At 42.4% G+C, this 25,518-nt stretch overlaps 1 protein-coding gene across 1 annotated transcript in view; it reads right to left on the bottom strand.

Moving 5' to 3' along the window:
- The window catches only part of LOC122547546 (aldehyde dehydrogenase family 3 member B1-like), a 46,153-nt gene extending 24,241 nt beyond the window's left edge, over positions 1–21,912 (bottom strand). Inside the window, exon 1 of the mRNA XM_087989499.1 lies at positions 21,552–21,912. Within this exon, the coding sequence (XP_087845625.1) occupies positions 21,552–21,912 (361 nt within the window). The remainder of the gene's footprint in view (positions 1–21,551) is intronic.
- Between the last annotated feature and the right edge of the window lie 3,606 nt (positions 21,913–25,518).

The following is a 25,518-nucleotide window of genomic DNA, read 5'->3' as shown; positions in this document are numbered from 1 at the left end:
ACTCAGTAATACTGACTGGGACAGGGACAATGTATTCAATTCACTAATTCAGTAATACAGACTGGGACAGGGACACAGTATTTAATTCACTGACTCAGTAATACTGACTGGGACATGGACACAGTATTTAAATCACTGATTCAGTAATAATGACTGAACATGGACAGAGTTTATAATTCACAGACTCAGTAATACTGACTGGGACAGGGACACAGTATTAAATACACTGACTCAGTAATACTGACTGGGACAGGGACACAGTATTTAACTCACTAACTCAGCAATACAGACTTGGACAGGGACATTGTATTCAATTCACTGATTCAGTAATACAGACTGGGACAGGGACACGGTATTTAATTCACTGACGCAGTATTACTAACAGGGATGGGGACATGGTATTGAATTGATTGACAGAGTAATACTGACTTGGACACGGATTCAGCATTTAATTCACTGACTCAGTAATACTGACTGGGACAGGGACACAGTTTATAATCCACTTACTCAGCAATACTGACTGGGACAGGAGCACCGTATTTAATACACTGACACAGTAATACTGACTGGGACAGGCACAGTATTTAATTCACTGACTCAGTAATACTGATTGGGACACAGACACAATGTTTAATTCACTGACTCTGTAATAATGACACGGGCATGGGCACAGTAGTTAGTTCACTGACTTAGTACTACAAAATGGGACACGGACACAAATTATACTTAACTGACTCAGTAATACTGACTGGAACAGAGACATAGTATTTAATTCACTGACTCAGTAATACTGACTGGGACAGGAACACTGTATTTAACTCACTAACTCAGTAATATTGACTGGGACAGGGACACAGTACTTAATACACTGACTCAGTAATACTGACTGGGACGGGGACACAGTACTTAATAAACTGACTCAGTAATACTGACTGGGACAGAGACACAGTATTTAATACACTGTCTCAGTAATACTGACTGGGACAGGGACACAGTATTTAATAAACTGACTCAGTAATACCGACTGGGACAGGGACACAGTATTTAACTCACCAACTCAGTAATACTGACTGGGACAGGGACAGAGTAGTTAATACAATGATTCAGTAATACTGACTGGGACATGGACACAGCAGTTAATTGTCTAACTCAGTAATACTGACTGGGACAGGGATATCGTATTCAATTCACTGAATCTGTAACACTGACTGGAACACGGACAGAGTTTAAAATTCACTGACTCAGTAATACTGACTGGGACAGGGATACAGTATTTAATAAACTGACTCAGAAATACAGACTGGGACAGGGACACAAACTTATTTCACAGACTCTGTAATACTGATGGGTACATGCACACAGCTTATAATTAATTTACTGAGTAATACTGACTGGGACAGGAGCACCATATTTAATACACTGACACAGTAATACTGACTGGGACAGGGCACAGTATTTAATTCACTGACTCAGTAATACTGATTGGGACACAGACACGTGTTTAATTCACTGACTCAGTAATAATGACTCGGGCAGGGGAACAGTAGTTAATTCACTGACTCAGTGCTATACTGGGACACAGACACAAATTATACTTCACTGACTTAGTAATACTGACTGGAAGAGGGACACTGTATTTAACTCACTAACTCAGGAATACTGACTGGGGCAGACACACAGTATTTAATACACTGACTCAGTAATACTGACTGAGACAGGGGACATAGTATTAAATTCACTGATTCAGTAATACAGACTCGGACAGGGACACGGTATTTAATTCACTGATACAGTATTACAAACAGGGACATGGTATTGAATTGATTGACAGAGTAATACTGACTTGGACATGGACTCAGCAATTAATTCACTGACTCAGTAATAATGACTGGGACAGGGACACAGTATTTAAATCACTGACTCTGTAATACTGACTGGGACATGAACACAGCAGTTAATTCACTGACCCAGTAATACTGACTGGGGCAGGTATGCAGTATTTAATACACTGACTCAGTAATACTGACTGGGACAGGGACACAGTATTAAATACACTGACTCAGTAATACTGACTGGGACAGGGACACAGTATTTAACTCACTAACTCAGCAATACAGACTTGGACAGGGACATTGTATTCAATTCACTGATTCAGTAATACAGACTGGGACAGGGACACGGGATATAATTCACTGACACAGTATTACTAACAGGGACAGGGACATGGTATTGAATTGATTGACAGAGTAATACTGACTTGGACACGGATTCAGCATTTAATTCACTGACTCAGTAATACTGACTGGGACAGGGACACAGTTTATAATCCACTTACTCAGCAATACTGACTGGGACAGGAGCACCGTATTTAATACACTGACACAGTAATACTGACTGGGACAGGCACAGTATTTAATTCACTGACTCAGTAATACTGATTGGGACACAGACACAATGTTTAATTCACTGACTCTGTAATAATGACACGGGCATGGGCACAGTAGTTAGTTCAATGACTTAGTACTACAAAATGGGACACGGACACAAATTATACTTAACTGACTCAGTAATACTGACTGGAACAGAGACATAGTATTTAATTCACTGACTCAGTAATACTGACTGGGACAGGAACACAGTATTTAACTCACTAACTCAGTAATATTGACTGGGACAGGGACACAGTACTTAATACACAGACTCAGTAATACTGACTGGGACAGGTACACAGTACTTAATAAACTGACTCAGTAATACTGACTGGGACAGAGACACAGTATTTAATACACTGACTCAGTAATACTGACTGGAAGAGGGACACTGTATTTAACTCACTAACTCAGGAATACTGACTGGGGCAGAGACACAGTATTTAATACACTGACTCAGTAATACTGACTGGGACAGGGACATAGTATTAAATTCACTGATTCAGTAATACAGACTCGGACAGGGACACGGTATTTAATTCACTGATACAGTATTACAAACAGGGACATGGTATTGAATTGATTGACAGAGTAATACTGACTTGGACATGGACTCAGCAATTAATTCACTGACTCAGTAATAATGACTGGGACAGGGACACAGTATTTAAATCACTGACTCTGTAATACTGACTGGGACATGAACACAGCAGTTAATTCACTGACTCAGTAATACTGACTGGGGCAGGTACGCAGTATTTAATACACTGACTCAGTAATACTGACTGGGACAGGGACAGGGACACACTATTTAATGCACTGACTCAGTAATACTGCCTGGAACAATGACACAGTATTTCATTCACTGACTCAGTTATACTGACTGGGGCAGAGACACAGTATTTACTCCACTTCCTCAGTAATACTGACTGGGACTGGGACACGGTATTTAATTCACTGACACAGTATTACTAACAGGGACAGGGACATGATGTTGAATTGATTGACAGAGTCATATTGACTTGGACACGGACTCAGCATTTAATTCACTGACTCAGTAATACTGACTGGGACATGCACACAGTTTATAATTCACTGACTCAATAATACTGACTGGGACAGGAGCACCATATTTAATACACTGACATAGTAATACTGTCTGGGACAGGGCACAGTATTTAATTCACTGACTCAGTAATAATGACTCGGGCAGGGGCACAGTAGTTAATTCAATGACTCAGTACTACAAACCGGGACACAGACAAAAATTATACTTCACTGACTTAGTAATACTGACTGAAACAGGGACACTGTATTTAATTCACTAACTCAGTAATACCGACTGGGACAGGACACAGTAGTTAATACACTGACTCAGTAATACTGACTGGAACAGGGAGATAGTATTAAATTCACTGATTCAGTAATAAAGACTGGGACAGGGACACGGGATATAATTCACTGACACAGTATTACTAACAGGGACAGGGACATGGTATTGAATTGATTGAAAGAGTAATACTGACTTGGACACGGACTCAGCATTTAATTCACTGACTCAGTAATACAGACTGGGACAGGGACACAGTATTTAACTCACTAACTCAGTGATACTGACTGGGATATGGACACAGTATTTAATACACTGACTCAGTAATACTGACTGGGATAGGGACACAAAACTTAACACACTGACTCAGTAATACTGACTGGGACAGAGACACAATATTTAATTCACTGATTCAGTACTACAAACTTGGACATGGACACAAATTTATACTTCACTGACTCAGTAACACTGACTGAAACAGGGACACAGTATTTAATTCACTGACTCAGTAATACTAACTTGGACAGAGACACTGTCTTTAATTCACTAATTCAGTAATACAGACTGGGACAGGGACACGGTATTTAATTCACCGACTCAGTAATACTGACTGGGACATGGACACAGTATTTAATTCACTAACTCAGGAATCCAGATTGGGACAGGGACATTGTATTCAATTCACTGAATCTGTAATACTGACTGTTACATGGACAGAGCTTACAATTCACTGACTCAGTAATACTGACTTAGACAGGGACACAGTATTTAATACACTGACTCAGTACTAAAGACTGGGACAGGGACACAGTATTTAATTTACTGACTCTGTAATACTGACGGGGACATGGACACAGTTTATAATTCACTAACTCAGTAATACAGACTGGGACAGGTACACAGCATTTAACTCACTAACTCAGTTATACTGACTGGGACAGGGACACAGTATTTAATATGCTGACTCAGTAATACTGACTGGGACAGGGACACAGTATTTAATAAACTGATTCAGTAATACTGACTGGGACATGGACACAGTAGTTAATTCACTAACTCAGTAATACTGACTGGGACAGGGAAATCGTATTCAATTCACTGAATCTGTAATACTGACTTGAACACGGACAGAGTTTATAATTCACTGACTCAGTAATACTGACAGGGACAGGGACACAGTATTTAATTCACTGATTCAGTAATACTGACTGGGACAGGGACACAATATTTAATATGCTGACTCAGTAATACTGACTGGGACAGGGACACAGTATTTAACTCACTAACTCAGTAATACTGACTGGGACAGGGACAGAGTAGTTAATTCAATGATTCTGTAATACTGACTGGGACATGGACACAGTAATTAATTCAGTAACTCAGTAATACTGACTGGGACAGGGAAATCGTATTCAATTCACTGAATGTGTAACACTGACTGGAACACGGACAGAGTTTATAATTCACTGACTCAGTAATACTGACTGGGAGAGAGACACAGTATTTAATACACTGCCTCAATAATACTGACTGGGACAGGGACACAGTATTTAATACATTGACTCAGTAATACTGACTGGGACAAGGACACAGTATTTAACTCACTAACTCAGTAATACTGACTGGGACAGGGACAAAGTATTTAATACACTGATTCAGTAATACTGACTGGGACATGGACACAGTAGTTAATTAACTAACTCAGTAATGCTGGCTGGGACAGGGACATTGTATTCAATTCACCGAATCTGTAATACTGACTGGAACATGGACAGAGTTTATTATTCACTGACTCAGTATTACTGACTGGGACAGGGACACAATATTGAATACACTGACTCAGTAATACTGACTGGGACAGGGACACAATATTTAATACACTGACTCAGTAATACTGACTGGGACAGGGACACAATATTTAATTCACTGACTGAGTAATACTGACTGGGACAGGGACACAATATTTAATTCACTGATTCAGTAGTACAAACTTGGCCATGGACACACATTATACTTCACTGACTCTGTAATACTGACTGGGACATGGACACAGCATTTAATTCACAGACTCAGTAATACTAACTTGGACAGAGACACTGTCTTTAATTCACTAATTCTGTAATACAGACTGGGACAGGGTCACAGTATTTAATTCACTGACTCAGTAATACTGACTGGGACAGGGACACAGTATTTAACCCAGTGATTCATTAATACTGACTGGGTCAGGGACACAGTATTTAATACACTGCCTCAATAATACTGACTGGGACAGGGACACAGTATTTAACTCACTAACTCAGTAATACTGACTGGGACAGGGACACAGTATTTAACTCACTAACTCAGTAATACTGACTGGGTCAGGGACACAGTAGTTAATACACTGACTCAGTAATACTGACTGGGACAGGGACATAGTATTTAACTAACTAACTCAGTAATACTGACTGGGACAGGGACACAGTATTTAACTCACTAACTCAGTAATACTGACTGGGTCAGGGACACAGTAGTTAATACACTGACTCAGTAATACTGACTGGGACAGGGACACAGTACTTAACTCACTAACTCAGTAATACTGACTGGGTCAGGGACACAGTAGTTAATACACTGACTCAGTAATACTGACTGGGACAGGGACACAGTATTTAACTCACCAACTCAGTAATACAGACTGGGACAGGGACAGAGTAGTTAATTCAATGATTCTGTAATACTGACTGGACGCAGTAGTTAATTCACTAACTCAGTAATACTGACTGGAACAGGGAAATCGTAGTCAATTCACTGAATGTGTAACACTGACTGGAACACGGACAGAGTTTATAATTCACTGACTCAGTAATACTGACTGGGACAGGGACACAGTATTTAATATGCTGACTCAGTAAAACTGACTGGGACAGGGACACAGTATTTAATAAACTGACTCAGTAATACTGACTGGGACATGGACACAGTAGCTAATACACTGACTCAGTACTACTGACTGGGACAGGGACACAGTAGCTAATACACTGACTCAGTAATACTGACTGGGACAGGGACATAGTATTTAACTCACTAACTCAGTAATACTGACTGGGACAGGGACACAGTTTATAATTCACTTACTCAGTAATACTGACTGGAACAGGAGCACCATATTCAATACACTGACACAGTAATACTGACTGGGACAGGGTACAGTGTTTAATTCACTGACTCAGTAATAATGACTCGGGCAGGGGCACAGTAGTTAATTCACTGACTCAGTACTACACTGGGACACAGACACAAATTATACTTCACTGACTTAGTAATACTGGCTGAAACAGGGATACTGTATTTAATTCACTGATTCAGTACTACAAACTTGGCCATGGACACAAATTTATACTTCACTGACTCAGTAACACTGACTGAAACAGGGACACAGTATTTAATTCACTGACTCAGTAATACTAACTTGGACAGAGACACTGTCTTTAATTCACTAATTCAGTAATACAGACTGGGAGAGGGACACGCTATTTAATTCACTGACTCAGTAATACTGACTGGGACACAGACACAGTGTTTAATTCACTGACTCAGTAATAATGAAACGGGCAGGGGCACAGTAGTTAATTCACTGATTTAGTACTACAAAATGGGACACGCACACAAATTATACTTAACTGACTCAGTAATACTGACTTGGACACGGACTCAGCATTTAATTCACTCACTCAGTATTACTGACTGGGACAGGAACACAGTATTTAACTCACTAACTCAGTAATATTGACTGGGACAGGGACATAGTACTTAATACACTGACTCAGTAATACTGACTGGGACAGGGACACAGTACTTAATAAACTGACTTAGTAATACTGACTGGGACAGAGACACAGTATTTAATTCACTGACTCAGTAATACTGACTGGGGTAGAGACACAGTATTTAATTCACTGACTCAGTAATACTGACTGGGACATGGACACAGAAGTTAATTCACTAACTCAGAAATACTGACTGGGACAGGGAAATCGAATTCAATTCACTGAATCTGTAACACTGACTGGAACACGGACAGAGTTTATAATTCACTGACTCAGTAATACTGACTGGGTCAGGGACACGGTATTTAATACACTGCCTCAATAATGCTGACTGGGACAGGGACACAGTATTTAATACACTGATTCAGTAATACTGACTGGGACATTGACACAGTAGTTAATTCACTGAGTCAATAATACTGACTGGGACAAGGACACAGTATTTAACTCACTAACTCAGTAATACTGACTGGGACAGGGACACAGTATTTAACTCACTAACTCAGTAATACTGACTAGGACAGGGACACAGTATTTAATACACTGATTCAGTAATACTGACTGGGACAGGGACACAGTATTTTATACACTGATTCAGTAATTCTGACTGGGACAGGGACACAGTATTTAATACACTGATTCAGTAATACTGACTGGGACAGGGACACAGTATTTTATAAACTGATTCAGTAATTCTGACTGGGACAGGGACACAGTATTTAATACACTGATTCAGTAATACTGACTGGGACATTGACACAGTAGTTAATTCACTGAGTCAATAACACTGACTGGGACAAGGACACAGTATTTAACTCACTAACTCAGTAATACTGACTGGGACAGGGACACAGTATTTAACTCACTAACTCAGTAATACTGACTAGGACAGGGACACAGTATTTAATACACTGATTCAGTAATACTGACTGGGACAGGGACACAGTATTTAATACACTGATTAAGCAATACTGACTGGGACATGGACACAGTAGTTAATTCACTAATTCAAAAATACTGGCTGGGACAGCGACATCGTATTCAATTCACTGAATCTGTAATACTAACTGGAACATGGACAGAGTTTATAATTCACTGACTCAGTAATACATACTGGGACAGGGACACAGTATTTAATCCACTGACTCATTAATACTGACTGGGTCAGGGACACAGTATTTAATACACTGCCTCAATAATACTGACTAGAACAGGGACACAGTATTTAATTCACTGACTCAGTAATACTAACTTGGACAGAGACACTGTCTTTAATTCACTAAATCTGTAATACAGACTGGGACAGGAACACAGTATTTAATTCACTGACTCAGTAATACTGTCTGGGGTAGAGACACAGTATTTAATTCACTGACTCAGTAATACTGACTGGGACATGGACACAGTAGTTAATTCACTAACTCAGTAATACAGACTGGGACAGGGACATTGTATTCAATTCACTAAATCTGAAATACTGACTGCAACATGGACAGAGTTTATAATTCACTGACACAGCATTACTAACAGGGATGGGGACATGGTATTGAATTGATTGACAGAGTAATACTGACTTGGACACGGACTCAGCATTTAAGTCACTGACTCAGTAATACTGACTGGGACAGGGACACAGTTTATAATTCACTTACTCAGTAATACTGACTGGGACAGGAGCACCATATTTAATACACTGACACAGTAATACTGACTGGGACAGGGCCCAGTATTTAATTCACTAACTCAGTAATACTGATTGGGACACAGACACAGTGTTTAATTCACTGACTCAGTAATAATGACTCGGGCAGGGGCACAGTAGTTAATTCACTGACTCAGTACTACACTGGGACACAGACACAAATTATACTTCACTGACTTAGTAATAGTGACTGGAACAGGGATACTGTATTTAATTCACTAACTCAGTAATACTGATTGGGACAGGACACAGTAGTTAATACACTGACTCAGTAATACTGACTGGGACGGGGACACAATATTTAATTCACTGACTCAGTAATACTAACTTGGACAGAGACACTGTCTTTAATTCACTAATTCAGTAATACAGACTGGGACCAGGACACGCTATTTAATTCACTGACTCAGTAATACTGACTGGGACAGGGACACGGTATTTAATACACTGACACAGTAATACTGACTGGGACACAGACACAGTGTTTAATTCACTGACACAGTAATAATGACACGGGCAGGGACACAGTAGTTAATTCACTGACTTTGTACTACAAACTGGGACATGGACACAAATTATACTTAACTGACTCACTAATACTGACTGGAACAGAGACACAGTATTTAATTCACTCACTCAGTAATACTGACTGGGACAGGAACACAGTATTTAACTCACTAACTCAATAATATTGACTGGGACAGGGACACAGTACTTAATACATTGACTCAGTAATACTGACTGGGACAGGGACACAGTATTTAATAAACTGACTTAGTAATACTGACTGGGACAGAGACACAGTATTTAATACACTGACTCAGTAATACTGACTGGGACAGGGACACGGTATTTAATAAACTGACTCAGTAATACTGACTGGGACAGGGATATCGTATTCAATTCACTGAATCTGTAATACTGACTGGAACACGGACAGAGTTTATAATTCACTGACTCAGTAATACTGACAGGGACAGGGGCACAGTATTTAATATGCTGGCTCAGTAATACTGACTGGGACAGGGACAGAGTATTTAACTCACCAACTCAGTAATACTGACTGGGCCAGGGACAGAGTAGTTAATTCAATGATTCTGTAATATTGACTGGGACATGGACACAGTAGTTAATTCACTAACTCAGTAATACTGGCCGGGGCAGGGAAATCGTATTGAATTCACTGAATCTGTAACACTGACTGGAACACGGAGAGAGTTTATAATTCACTGACTCGGTAATACTGACAGGGACAGTGACACAGTATTTAATCCGCTGACTCATTAATTCTGACTGGGTCAGGGACACAGTATTTAATACACTGATTCAGTAATACTGACTAGGACATGGACACAGTAGTTAATTCACTAACTCAGTAATACTGACTGGGACAGGGACACAGTATTTACCTCACTAACTCAGCAATACTGTCTGGGACAGGGACACAGTATTTAATAAACTGATTCAGTAATACTGACTGGGACAGAGACACAGTATTTAATACACTGCCTCAATAATACTGACTAGAACAGGGACACAGTATTTAATTCACTGACTCAGTAATACTAACTTGGACAGAGACACTGTCTTTAATTCACTAAATCTGTAATACAGACTGGGACAGGAACACAGTATTTAATTCACTGACTCAGTAATACTGTCTCGGGTAGAGACACAGTATTTAATTCACTGACTCAGTAATACTGACTGGGACATGGACACAGTAGTTAATTCACTAACTCAGTAATACAGACTGGGACAGGGACATTGTATTCAATTCACTGAATCTGAAATACTGACTGGAACATGGACAGAGTTTATAATTCACTGACACAGTATTACTAACAGGGATGGGGACATGGTATTGAATTGATTGACAGAGTAATACTGACTTGGACACGGACTCAGCATTTAAGTCACTGACTCAGTAATACTGACTGGGACATGCACACAGTGTATAATTCACTTACTCAGTAATACTGACTGGGACAGGAGCACCATATTTAATACACTGACACAGTAATACTGACTGGGACAGGGCAAAGTATTTAATTCACTGACTCAGTAATACTGATTGGGACAGAGACACGTGTTTAATTCACTGACTCAGTAATAATGACTGGGACAGGGACACAGTATTTAATTCACTGACTCAGTAATACTAACTTGGACAGAGACACTGTCTTTAATTCAGTAATACAGACTGGGACAGAGACACAGTATTTAATTCACTGACTCAGTAATACTAACTTGGACAGAGACACTGTCTTTAATTCAGTAATACAGACTGGGACAGAGACACAGTATTTAATTCACTGACTCAGTAATACTGGCTGGGACATGGACACAGTATTTAATCCACTGATTCATTAATACTGACTGGGTCAGGGATACAGTATTTAATACACTGACTCAGTAATACTAACTGGGACAGGTACACAGCATTTACTTCACTGACTCTGTAACACTGACGGGGACATGGACACAGTCTATAATTCCCTAACTCAGTAATACAGACTGGGACAGGGACACAGTATTTAATTTACTGACTCTGTAACACTGACGGGGACATGGACACAGTCTATAATTCACTAACTCAGTAATACAGACTGGGACAGGTACACGGTATTTAATTCACTGACTCAGTAATACTAACTTGGACAGAGACACTGTCTTTAATTCAGTAATACTGACTGGGACAGGGACACAGTATTTAATTTACTGACTCTGTAATACTGACAGGGACATGCACACTGTTTATAATTCCCTGACTCAGTAATACTAACTGGGACAGGTACACAGCATTTACTTCACTGACTCAGTAATACTGATGGGGACATGGACACAGTCTATAATTCACTAACTCAGTAATACAGACTGGGACAGGGACACAGTATTTAATTTACTGACTCTGTAACACTGACGGGGACATGGACACAGTCTATAATTCACTAACTCAGTAATACAGACTGGGACAGGTACACAGCATTTATTTCACTGACTCAGTAATACTGATGGGGACATGCACGCAGTTTATAATTCACTGACTCAGTAATACTGACTGAGACAGGGACACAGTATTTACCTCACTAACTCAGCAATACTGACTGGGACAGGGACACAGTATTTACCTCACTAACTCAGCAATACTGACTGGGACAGGGACACAGTATTTAATAAACTGATTCAGTAATACTGACTGGGACAGAGACACAGTATTTAATACACTGCCTCAATAATACTGACTAGAACAGGGACACAGTATTTAATTCACTGACTCAGTAATACTAACTTGGACAGAGACACTGTCTTTAATTCACTAAATCTGTAATACAGACTGGGACAGGAACACAGTATTTAATTCACTGACTCAGTAATACTGTCTGGGGTAGAGACACAGTATTTAATTCACTGACTCAGTAATACTGACTGGGACATGGACACAGTGGTTAATTCACTAACTCAGTAATACAGACTGGGACAGGGACATTGTATTCAATTCACTGAATCTGAAATACTGACTGGAACATGGACAGAGTTTATAATTCACTGACACAGTATTACTAACAGGGATGGGGACATGGTATTGAATTGATTGACAGAGTAATACTGACTTGGACACGGACTCAGCATTTAAGTCACTGACTCAGTAATACTGACTGGGACATGCACACAGTGTATAATTCACTTACTCAGTAATACTGACTGGGACAGGAGCACCATATTTAATACACTGACACAGTAATACTGACTGGGACAGGGCAAAGTATTTAATTCACTGACTCAGTAATACTGATTGGGACAGAGACACGTGTTTAATTCACTGACTCAGTAATAATGACTGGGACAGGGACACAGTATTTAATTCACTGACTCAGTAATACTAACTTGGACAGAGACACTGTCTTTAATTCACTAATTCAGTAATACAGACTGGGACAGGGACACGGTATTTAATTCACTGACTCAGTAATACTAACTTGGACAGAGACACTGTCTTTAATTCAGTAATACAGACTGGGACAGAGACACAGTATTTAATTCACTGACTCAGTAATACTGGCTGGGACATGGACACAGTATTTAATTCACTAACTCAGGAATCCAGATTGGGACAGGGACATTGTAGTCAATTCACTGAATCTGTAATAGTGACTGGAACATGGACAGAGTTTACAATTCACTGACTCAGTAATACTGACTGAGAAAGGGACACAGTATTTAATTCACTGACTCAGTAATACTGACTGGGACATGGACACAGTATTTAATCCACTGACTCATTAATACTGACTGGGTCAGGGATACAGTATTTAATACACTGACTCAGCAATACTGACTGGGACAGGGACACAGTATTTAATTCACTGACTCAGTAATACTGACTGGGACATGGACACAGTATTTAATCCACTGATTCATTAATACTGACTGGGTCAGGGATACAGTATTTAATACACTGACTCAGCAATACTGACTGGGACAGGGACACAGTATTTAATTCACTGACTCTGTAATACTGACGGGGACATGCACACTGTTTATAATTCCCTGACTCAGTAATACTAACTGGGACAGGTACACAGCATTTACTTCACTGACTCAGTAATACTGATGGGGACAGGGACACAGTATTTACCTCACTGACTCAGTAATACTGACTGAGACAGGGACACAGTATTTACCTCACTAACTCAGCAATACTGACTGGGACAGGGACACAGTATTTACCTCACTGACTCAGCAATACTGACTGGGACAGGGACACAGTATTTAATACACTGCCTCAATAATACTGACTAGAACAGGGACACAGTATTTAATTCACTGACTCAGTAATACTAACTTGGACAGAGACACTGTCTTTAATTCACTAAATCTGTAATACAGACTGGGACAGGAACACAGTATTTAATTCACTGACTCAGTAATACTGTCTGGGGTAGAGACACAGTATTTAATTCACTGACTCAGTAATACTGACTGGGACATGGACACAGTAGTTAAATCACTAACTCAGTAATACAGACTGGGACAGGGACATTGTATTCAATTCACTGAATCTGAAATACTGACTGGAACATGGACAGAGTTTATAATTCACTGACACAGTATTACTAACAGGGATGGGGACATGGTATTGAATTGATTGACAGAGTAATACTGACTTGGACACGGACTCAGCATTTAAGTCACTGACTCAGTAATACTGACTGGGACATGCACACAGTGTATAATTCACTTACTCAGTAATACTGACTGGGACAGGAGCACCATATTTAATACACTGACACAGTAATACTGACTGGGACAGGGCAAAGTATTTAATTCACTGACTCAGTAATACTGATTGGGACAGAGACACGTGTTTAATTCACTGACTCAGTAATAATGACTGGGACAGGGACACAGTATTTAATTCACTGACTCAGTAATACTAACTTGGACAGAGACACTGTCTTTAATTCAGTAATACAGACTGGGACAGAGACACAGTATTTAATTCACTGACTCAGTAATACTGGCTGGGACATGGACACAGTATTTAATTCACTAACTCAGGAATCCAGATTGGGACAGGGACATTGTAGTCAATTCACTGAATCTGTAATAGTGACTGGAACATGGACAGAGTTTACAATTCACTGACTCAGTAATACTGACTGAGACAGGGACACAGTATTTAACTCACTGACTCAGTAATACTGACTGAGACAGGGACACAGTATTTAATTCACTGACTCAGTAATACTGACTGGGACATGGACACAGTATTTAATCCACTGACTCATTAATACTGACTGGGTCAGGGATACAGTATTTAATACACTGACTCAGCAATACTGACTGGGACAGGGACACAGTATTTAATTCACTGACTCTGTAATACTGACGGGGACATGCACACTGTTTATAATTCCCTGACTCAGTAATACTGACTGGGACAGGTACACAGCATTTACTTCACTGACTCTGTAACACTGACGGGGACATGGACACAGTCTATAATTCACTAACTCAGTAATACAGACTGGGACAGGGACACAGTATTTAATTTACTGACTCTGTAACACTGACGGGGACATGGACACAGTCTATAATTCACTAACTCAGTAATACAGACTGGGACAGGTACACAGCATTTATTTCACTGACTCAGTAATACTGATGGGGACATGCACGCAGTTTATAATTCACTGACTCAGTAATACTGACTGAGACAGGGACACAGTATTTAACTCACTAATTCAGTAATACTGACTGGGACAGGGACACAGTATTTAACTCACTAATTCAGTAATACTGACTGGGACAGGGACACAATATTTAATACACTGACACAGTTATACTGACTGGGACAGGGACACAGTATTTAAATCACTGACTCTGTAATACTGACTGGGACAGGGACACAGTATTTAAATCACTGACTCTGTAATACTGACTGGGATATGGACACAACAGTTAATTCACTAACTCAGTAATACTGACTGGGGCAGGTACGCAGTATTTAATACATTGACTCAGTAATACTGACTGGGACAAGAGCACACTATTTAATTCACTAACTCAGTAATACTGGCTGGGGCGGAGACACAGTATTTAATACACTGACTCAGTATTACTGACTGGGACTGGGACACAGTATTTATCTCACTAACACAGGAATACTGACTGGGACAGGGACACAGTATTTAATTCACTGACACAGTATTACTAACAGGGATAGGGACATGGTATTGAATTGATTGACAGAGTAATACTGACTTGGACACAGACTCAGCATTTAATTCACTGACTCAGTAATACTGACGGGGACGTGCACACATTTTGTAATTCACTTACTCAGTAATACTGACTGGGATAGGAGCACCGTATTTAATACACTGACACAGTAATACTGACTGGGACAAGGCACAGAATTTAAATCACTGACTCAGTAATACTGATTAGGACACAGACACAGTGTTTAATTCACTGACTCAGTAATAATGACACGGGCAGGGGCACAGTAGTTAATTCACTGACTCAGTACTACAAAATGGGACACGGACACAAATTATACTTAACTGACTCAGTAATACTAACTGGAACAGAGACATAGTATTTAATTCACTCACTCAGTAACACTGACTGGGACAGGAACACAGTATTTAACTCACTGACTCAGTAATATTGACTGGGACAGGGACACAGTACTTAATACACTGACTCAGTAATACTGACTGGGACAGGGACACAGTACTTAATAAACTGACTCAGTAATACTGACTGGGACAGAGGCACAGTATTTAATACACTGACTCAGTAATACTGACTGGGACAGGGACACAGTGTTTAATAAACTGACTCAGTAGTACTGACTGGGACAGGGACACGTTATTTAATACACTGACTCAGTAATACTGACTGGGTCAGGGACACAGTAGTTAATACACTGCCTCAGTAATACTGACTGGGACAGGGACACAGTATTTAACTCACTGACTCAATAATACTGACTAGACAGGGACACAGTACTTAATACACTGACTCAGTAATACTGACTGGGACATGGACACAGTAGTTAATTCAGTAAGTCAGTAATACAGACGGGGACAGGGACATCGTATTCAATTCACTGAATCTGTAATACTGACTGGAACATGAACAGAGTTTATAATTCACTGACTCAGTAATACTGACTGGGACAGAGACACAGTATTTAATTCACTGACTCAGTAATACTAACTTGGACAGAGAAACTGTCTTTAATTCACTAATTCAGTAATACAGACTGGGACAGGGACACAATATTTAATACACTGACTCAGTAATACTGACTGGGACAGGGACACAGTATTTAACTCACTAACTCAGTAATACTGACTGGGACAGGGACACAGTACTTAATACACTGACTCAGTAATACTGACTGAGTCATGGACACAGTAGTTAATTCACTAAGTCAGTAATACAGACGGGGACAGGGACATCGTATTCAATTCACTGAATCTGTAATACTGACTGGAACATGAACAGAGATTATAATTCACTGACTCAGTAATACTGACTGGGACAGAGGCACAGTATTTAATTCACTGACTCAGTAATGCTAACTTGGACAGAGAAACTGTCTTTAATTCACTAATTCAGTAATACTGACTGGGACAGGGACACAGTATTGAATTCAGTGACCCAGTAATACTGACTGGGGTAGAGACACAGTATTTAATTCACTGACTCACTAATACTGACTGGGACATTGACACAGTAGTTAATTCACTAACTCAGTAATATAGACTGGGACAGGGACATTGTATTCAATTCGCTGAATCTGTTATACTGACTGGAACATGGACAGAGTTTATAATTCACTGACACAGTAATACTAACAGGGACAGGGACATGGTATTGAATTGATTGACAGAGTAATACTGACTTGGACACGGACTCAGCATTTAAGTCACTGACTCAGTAATACTGACTGGGACATGCACACAGTTTATAATTCACTTACTCAGTAATACTGACTGGGACAGGAGCACCATATTTAATACACTGACACAGTAATACTGACTGGGACAGGGCACAGTAATTAATTCACTGACTCAGTAATAATGACTCGGGCAGGGGCACAGTAGTTAATTCACTGACTCAGTACTACAAACCGGGACACGGACACAAATTATACTTCACTGACTTAGGAATACTGACTGGAATATGGACACAGCATTTAATTCACTCACTCATTAATACTGACTTGGACAGGGACACAGTATTTAAATCACTGACTCTGTAATACTGACGGGGACATGCACATTGTTTAAAATTCACTAACTCAGTAATACTGACTGGGACAGGTACACAGCATTTATTTCACTGACTCTGTAATACTGACGGGGTCATGCACACAGTTTATAATTCACTGACTTAGTAATATTGACTGGGACTGGGACACAGTATTTAACTCCCTAACTCAGGAATACTGACTGGGACAGGGACACAGTATTTAATTCACTGACTCAGTAATACAGACTGGGACAGGGACACGGTATTTAATTCACTGACACAGTATTACTGACAGGTACAGGGACATGGTATTGAATTGATTGACAGTAAGACTGACTTGGACATGGACACAGTATTTAAATCACTGACTCTGGAATACTGACGGGGACATGCACACTGTTTATAATTCACTGACTCAGTAATACTGACTGGGACAGGACACAGTAGTTACTACACTCACTCAGTAATACTGACTGGGACAGGGACACAATATTTAATTCACTGACTCAGTAATACTGACTGGGACAGGGACACAGTATTTAATTCACTGACTCGATCATACTAACTTGGACAGAGACACTGTATTTAATTCACTACTTCAGCAATACAGACTGGGACAGGGACATGGTATTTAATTCACTGACTCAGTAATACTGACTGGGGCACAGACACAGTATTTAATTCACTGACTCAGTAATACTGACGAGGGCAGAGACACAGTATTTAATTCACTGACTCAGTAATGCTGACTGGGGCAGAGACACAGTATTTAATTCACTGACTCAGTAATACTGACTGGGGCAGAGACACAGTATTTAATTCACTGACTCAGTAATACTGACGGGGGCAGGGACACAGTATTTAATTCACTGACTCAGTAATACTAACTTGGACAGAGACACTGTATTTAATTCACTAATTCAATAATACTGACTGAGACAGTGACACAGTATTTAATTCACTGACTCAGTAATACAGACTGGGACAGGGACATCGTATTCAATTCACTGTATCTGTAATACTGACTGGAACATGGACAGAGTTTATAATTCAATGACTCAGTCATACTGACTGGGACAGGGACACAGTATTTAATATGCTTTTTCAGTAATACTGACTGGGAGAGGGACACAGTATTTAATTCACTGACTCAGTAATACTTACTGGAACAGGGACACAGTATTTAATTCACTAACTCAGTAGTACTGATTGGGACAGGGACACAGTGTTTAATCCACTGACTCAGTAATACTGACTGGAACAGGGACACAGTATTTAATCCACTGAATCAGTAATACTGACTGGGACAGGGACACGGTATTTAATTCACTGACACAGTATTACTAACAGGGACAGGGACAAGGTACTGAATTGATTGACAGAGTAATACTGACTTGGACATGGACACAGCATTTAATTCACTGACTCAGTAATACTGACTGGGACAGGGACACAATATTTAATACACTAACTCAGTAATACTGATTGGGACGGTGTCACAGTGTTTAATTCCCTAACTCAGGAATACTGACTGCGACATGGACACAGTTTATACTTCACTGACTCAGTAATACTGACTGGGGTAGTGACACAGTATTTAACTCACTGACTCAGTAATACTGACTGGGGCAGAGACACAGTATTTAATTCACTGACTCAGTAATATTGACTGGGGCAGAGACACAGTATTTAACTCACTGTCTCAGTAATACTGACTGGGGCAGAGACACAGTATTTAATTCACTGACTCAGTAATACTGACGGGGGCAGGGACACAGTATTTAATTCACTGACTCAGTAATACTAACTTGGACAGAGACACTGTATTTAATTCACTAATTCAATAATACTGACTGAGACAGTGACACAGTATTTAATTCACTGACTCAGTAATACAGACTGGGACATGGACATCGTATTCAATTCACTGAATCTGTAATACTGACAGGAACATGGACAGAGTTTATAATTCAATGACTCAGTAATACTGACTGGGACAGGGACACAGTATTTAATTCACTGACTCAGTAATACTTACTGGAACAGGGACACAGTATTTAATTCACTAACTCAGTAATACAGACTGGGACAGGGACATCGTATTCAATTCACTGAATGTGTAATACTGACTGGAACATGGACAGAGTTTATAATTCAATGACTCAGTAATACTGATTGGGACAGGGACACAGTGTTTAATCCACTGACTCAGTAATACTGACTGGAACAGGGACACAGTATTTAATCCACTGACTCAGTAATACTGACTGGGACGGGGACACGGTATTTAATTCACTGACACAGTATTACTAACAGGGACAGGGACAAGGTACTGAATTGATTGACAGAGTAATACTGACTTGGACATGGACACAGCATTTAATTCACTGACTCAGTAATAATGACTGGGACATGGACACAATATTTAATACACTGACTCAGTAATACTGATTGGGACAGGGACACAGTGTTTAATCCACTGACTCGGTAATACTGACTGGAACAGGGACACAGTATTTAATCCACTGACTCAGTAATACTGACTGGGACAGGGACACAATATTTAATACACTGACTCAGTAATACTGACTGGGACAGGGACACAGTATTTAATTCCCTAACTCAGGAATACTGACTGCGACATGGATACAGTTTATACTTCACTGACTCAGTAATACTGACTGGGGTAGTGACACTTTATTTAACTCACTGCCTCAGTAATACTGACTGGGACAGGGACACAGTGTTTAATACACTGCCTCAGTAATACTGACTGGGTCAGGGACACAGTATTTAATTCACTGACTCAGTAATACTGACTGGGACAGGGACACAGTATTTAATACACTGATTCAGTAATACTGACTGGGTCAGGGACACAGTATTTAACTCACTGTCTCAGTAATACTGACTGGGAAGGGGACACAGTATTTAATTCACTGACTCAGTAATACTGACTGGGACAGGGACACAGTATTTAATACACTGATTCAGTAATACTGACTGGGTCAGGGACACAGTATTTAACTCACTGTCTCAGTAATACTGACTGGGAAGGGGACACAGTATTTAATTCACTGACTCAGTAATATTGACTGGGACAGGGACACAGTAGTTAATACACTGCCTCAGTAATACTGACTGGGTCAGGGACACAGTATTTAATATACTGACTCAGTAATACTGACTGGGACAGGGAAACAGTATTTAATTCAGTGACTCAGTAATACTGACTGGGACAGGGACACAGTATTTAATATACTGACTCAGTAATACTGACTGGGACAGGGAAACAGTATTTAATTCACTGACACAGTAATACTGACTGGGACAGGGACACTATTTAATTCACTGACTCAGTAATACTGACTGGGAAGGGGACACAGTATTTAATTCACTGACTCAGTAATACTGACTGGGACAGGGACACTATTTAATTCACTGACTCAGTAATACTGACTGGGACAGGGACACAGTGTTTAATTCACGGACTCAGCAATGCCTACCGAAATATCGGTCCTGTTTATCAGTGTCGCCGCCTATCGCCACCTGAGCAGCGTTGAGGAGCTGCTGCAGACGATGCAGGTGCTGATCGCTGACTATTCTCCCATAGTCGGCACTTTCTTTCGGTTCCTCCCCGTAGAATCTCTTCAGACACTGTTTGATGGCAGGGACGAGCTGCTCTTGAACCTCTTTACAGCAGAGCACATAGTCTGGAGAGGCACAGCACTGGCCAGTGTTAAAGAAACGGCCCCAGACCAGGCGGTGAACTGTGCTCTCCAGACTAAAGCTCTGGTCTATGTAACATGGATTTTTCCCTCCCAGCTCCAAGGTGACAGGCGTCAAGTGTTCCGCAGCAGCTTTCATGATGAGCTTCCCCACGATGCTATTCCCTGCGGACAGACACAGCTGAACAGTGACCTCGGAAACCAGCAGTGAGTGAGGACGGAAATCCAGACTCACTCCACTGTGCCCTTTCACCCAGTACTCCTCCTCTTCCAGTCTTCAACTGGGACTCAGACGCCCATGCCAACATCAGCCTCACGGGCACAGGACAATACAGGATGTCACCGTCCGCCGCATCCCACATCCCCATTCATACCCCAACACATGACACATCTCTGTTCACTGTCCAGACTCACCCTCAGACTCTCTTCACTGTCCAGACTCTCCCTCAGTCACCCTTCACGATCCACTCACTCCCTCAGACTCACTTCACTGTCCACACACTCCCTCAGTTTCCAGTCACTATCCACACACTCCCTCAGTCTCCCTTCACTGTCCACACACTCCATCAGCCTCCCTTCACTGTCCACACACTCCCTCAGTCTCCAGTCACTGTCCACGCACTCCCTCAGTCTCCCTTCACTGTCCACACACTCGCTCAGTCTCCAGTCACTGTTCACGCACTCCCTCAGTCTCCAGTCACTGTACACAAAGTCCCTCAGTCTCCATTCACTGTCCACACACTCCCTCAGTCACCCTTCACTGTCCACACACTCCCTCAGCCTCCCTTCACTGTCCACACACTCCCTCAGTCTCCCTTCACTGTCCACACACTCCCTCAGTCTCCATTCACTGTCCACGCACTCCCTCAGTCTCCCTTCACTGTCCACACACTCGCTCAGTCTCCAGTCACAGTCCACGCACTCCCTCAGTCTCCAGTCACTGTCCACACACTCCCTCAGTCTCCATTCACTGTCCACACACTCCCTCAGTCACCCTTCACTGTCCACACACTCCCTCAGCCTCCCTTCACTGTCCACGCACTCCCTCAGTCTCCCTTCACTGTCCACACACTCCCTCAGTCTCTCTTCACTGTCCACACACTCCCTCAGCCTCCCTTCACTGTCCACACACTCCCTCACACTCCATTCACTGTCCACACACTCCCTCAGTCTCCATTCACTGTCCACACACTCCCTCAGCCTCCCTTCACTATCCACACACTCCCTCAGTCTCCCTTCACTGTCCACACACTCCCTCAGTCTCCATTCACTGTCCACACACTCCCTCAGCCTCCCTTCAATGTCCACACACTCCCTCAGTCTCCCTTCACTGTCCACACACTCCCTCAGTCTCCCTTCACTGTCCACACACTCCCTCAGTCTCCATTCACTGTCCACACACTCCCTCAGTCACCATTCACTGTCCACACACTCCCTCAGTCTCCCTTCACTGTCCACACACTCCCTCAGTCTCCATTCACTGTCCACACACTCCTTCAGCCTCCCTTCACTGTCCACACACTCCCTCAGTCTCCCTTCACTATCCACACACTCCCTCAGTCTCCCTTCACTGTCCACACACTCCCTCAGTCTCCCTTCACTGTCCACACACTCCCTCAGTCTCCCTTCACTGTCCACGCACTCCCTCAGTCTCCCTCCACTGTCCACACACTCGCTCAGTCTCCAGTCACTGTCCACGCACTCCCTCAGTCTCCATTCACTGTCCACACACTCCCTCAGTCACCCTTCACTGTCCACACACTCCCTCAGCCTCCCTTCACTGTCCACGTACTCCCTCAGTCTCCCTTCACTGTCCACACACTCCCTCAGTCTCTCTTCACTGTCCACACACTCCCTCAGTCTCCCTTCACTGTCCACACACTCCCTCACACTCCATTCACTGTCCACACACTCCCTCAGTCTCCCTTCACTGTCCACTCACTCCCTCAGTCTCCCTTCACTGTCCACACACTCCCTCAGTCTCCATTCACTGTCCACACACTCCCTCAGCCTTCCTTCACCGTACACACACTCCCTCAGTCTCTCTTCACTGTCCACACACTCCCTCAGTCTCCCTTCACTATCCACACACTCCCTCAGTCTCCCTTCTCTGTACACACACTCCCTCAGTCTCCATTCACAGTCCACACACTCCCTCAGTCTCCCTTCACCGTCCACACACTCCCTCAGTCTCCATTCACTGTCCACACACTCCCTCAGTCTCCCTTCACTGTCCACACACTCGCTCAGTCTCCAGTCACTGTCCACGCACTCCCTCAGTCTCCAGTTACTGTCCACACACTCCCTCAGTCTCCCTTCACTGTACACTCACTTCCTCAGTCTCCATTCACTGTCCACGCACTCCCTCAGTCACCCTTCACTGTCCACACACTCCCTCAGCCTCCCTTCACTGTCCACACACTCCCTCAGTCTCCATTCACTGTCCACACACTCCCTCAGTCTCCATTCACTGTCCACACACTCCCTCAGCCTCCCTTCACTGTCCACACACTCCCTCAGTCTCCCTTCACTGTCCACACATTCCCTCAGTCTCTCTTCACTGTCCACACACTCCCTCAGTCTCCCTTCACTGTCCACACACTCCCTCAGACTCCATTCACTGTCCACACACTCCCTCAGTCTCCCTTCACTGTCCACACACTCCCTCAGTCTCCCTTCACTGTCCACGCACTCCCTCAGTCTCCCTTCACTGTCCACACACTCGCTCAGTCTCCAGTCACTGTCCACGCACTCCCTCAGTCTCCATTCACTGTCCACACACTCCCTCAGTCACCCTTCACTGTCCACACACTCCCTCAGCCTCCCTTCACTGTCCACGCACTCCCTCAGTCTCCCTTCACTGTCCACACACTCCCTCAGTCTCTCTTCACTGTCCACACACTCCCTCAGTCTCCCTTCACTGTCCACACACTCCCTCACACTCCATTCACTGTCCACACACTCCCTCAGTCTCCCTTCACTGTCCACTCACTCCCTCAGTCTCCCTTCACTGTCCACACACTCCCTCAGTCTCCATTCACTGTCCACACACTCCCTCAGCCTTCCTTCACCGTCCACACACTCCCTCAGTCTCTCTTCACTGTCCACACACTCCCTCAGTCTCCCTTCACTATCCACACACTCCCTCAGTCTCCCTTCTCTGTACACACACTCCCTCAGTCTCTATTCACAGTCCACACACTCCCTCAGTCTCCCTTCACTGTCCACACACTCGCTCAGTCTCCAGTCACTGTCCACGCACTCCCTCAGTCTCCAGTTACTGTCCACACACTCCCTCAGTCTCCCTTCACTGTACACTCACTTCCTCAGTCTCCATTCACTGTCCACGCACTCCCTCAGTCACCCTTCACTGTCCACACACTCCCTCAGCCTCCCTTCACTGTCCACACACTCCCTCAGTCTCCATTCACTGTCCACACACTCCCTCAGTCTCCATTCACTGTCCACACACTCACTCAGCCTCCCTTCACTGTCCACACACTCCCTCAGTCTCCCTTCACTGTCCACACACTCCCTCAGTCTCTCTTCACTGTCCACACACTCCCTCAGTCTCCCTTCACTGTCCACACACTCCCTCAGACTCCATTCACTGTCCACACACTCCCTCAGTCTCCCTTCACTGTCCACACACTCCCTCAGTCTCCCTTCACTGTCCACACACTCCCTCAGTCTCTCTTCACTGTCCACACACTCCCTCAGTCACCCTTCACTGTACACACACTCC

Source organism: Chiloscyllium plagiosum, unplaced genomic scaffold (assembly GCF_037043375.1).
Source record: "Chiloscyllium plagiosum isolate Xiang-an unplaced genomic scaffold, Cpla_swu_hap1 HiC_scaffold_8, whole genome shotgun sequence".
Classification (NCBI taxonomy): Eukaryota; Metazoa; Chordata; class Chondrichthyes; order Orectolobiformes; family Hemiscylliidae; genus Chiloscyllium; species Chiloscyllium plagiosum.
The sequence above is the reverse complement of the archived record's forward strand: the minus strand, read 5'-3'. Positions and strand labels throughout refer to the sequence as shown.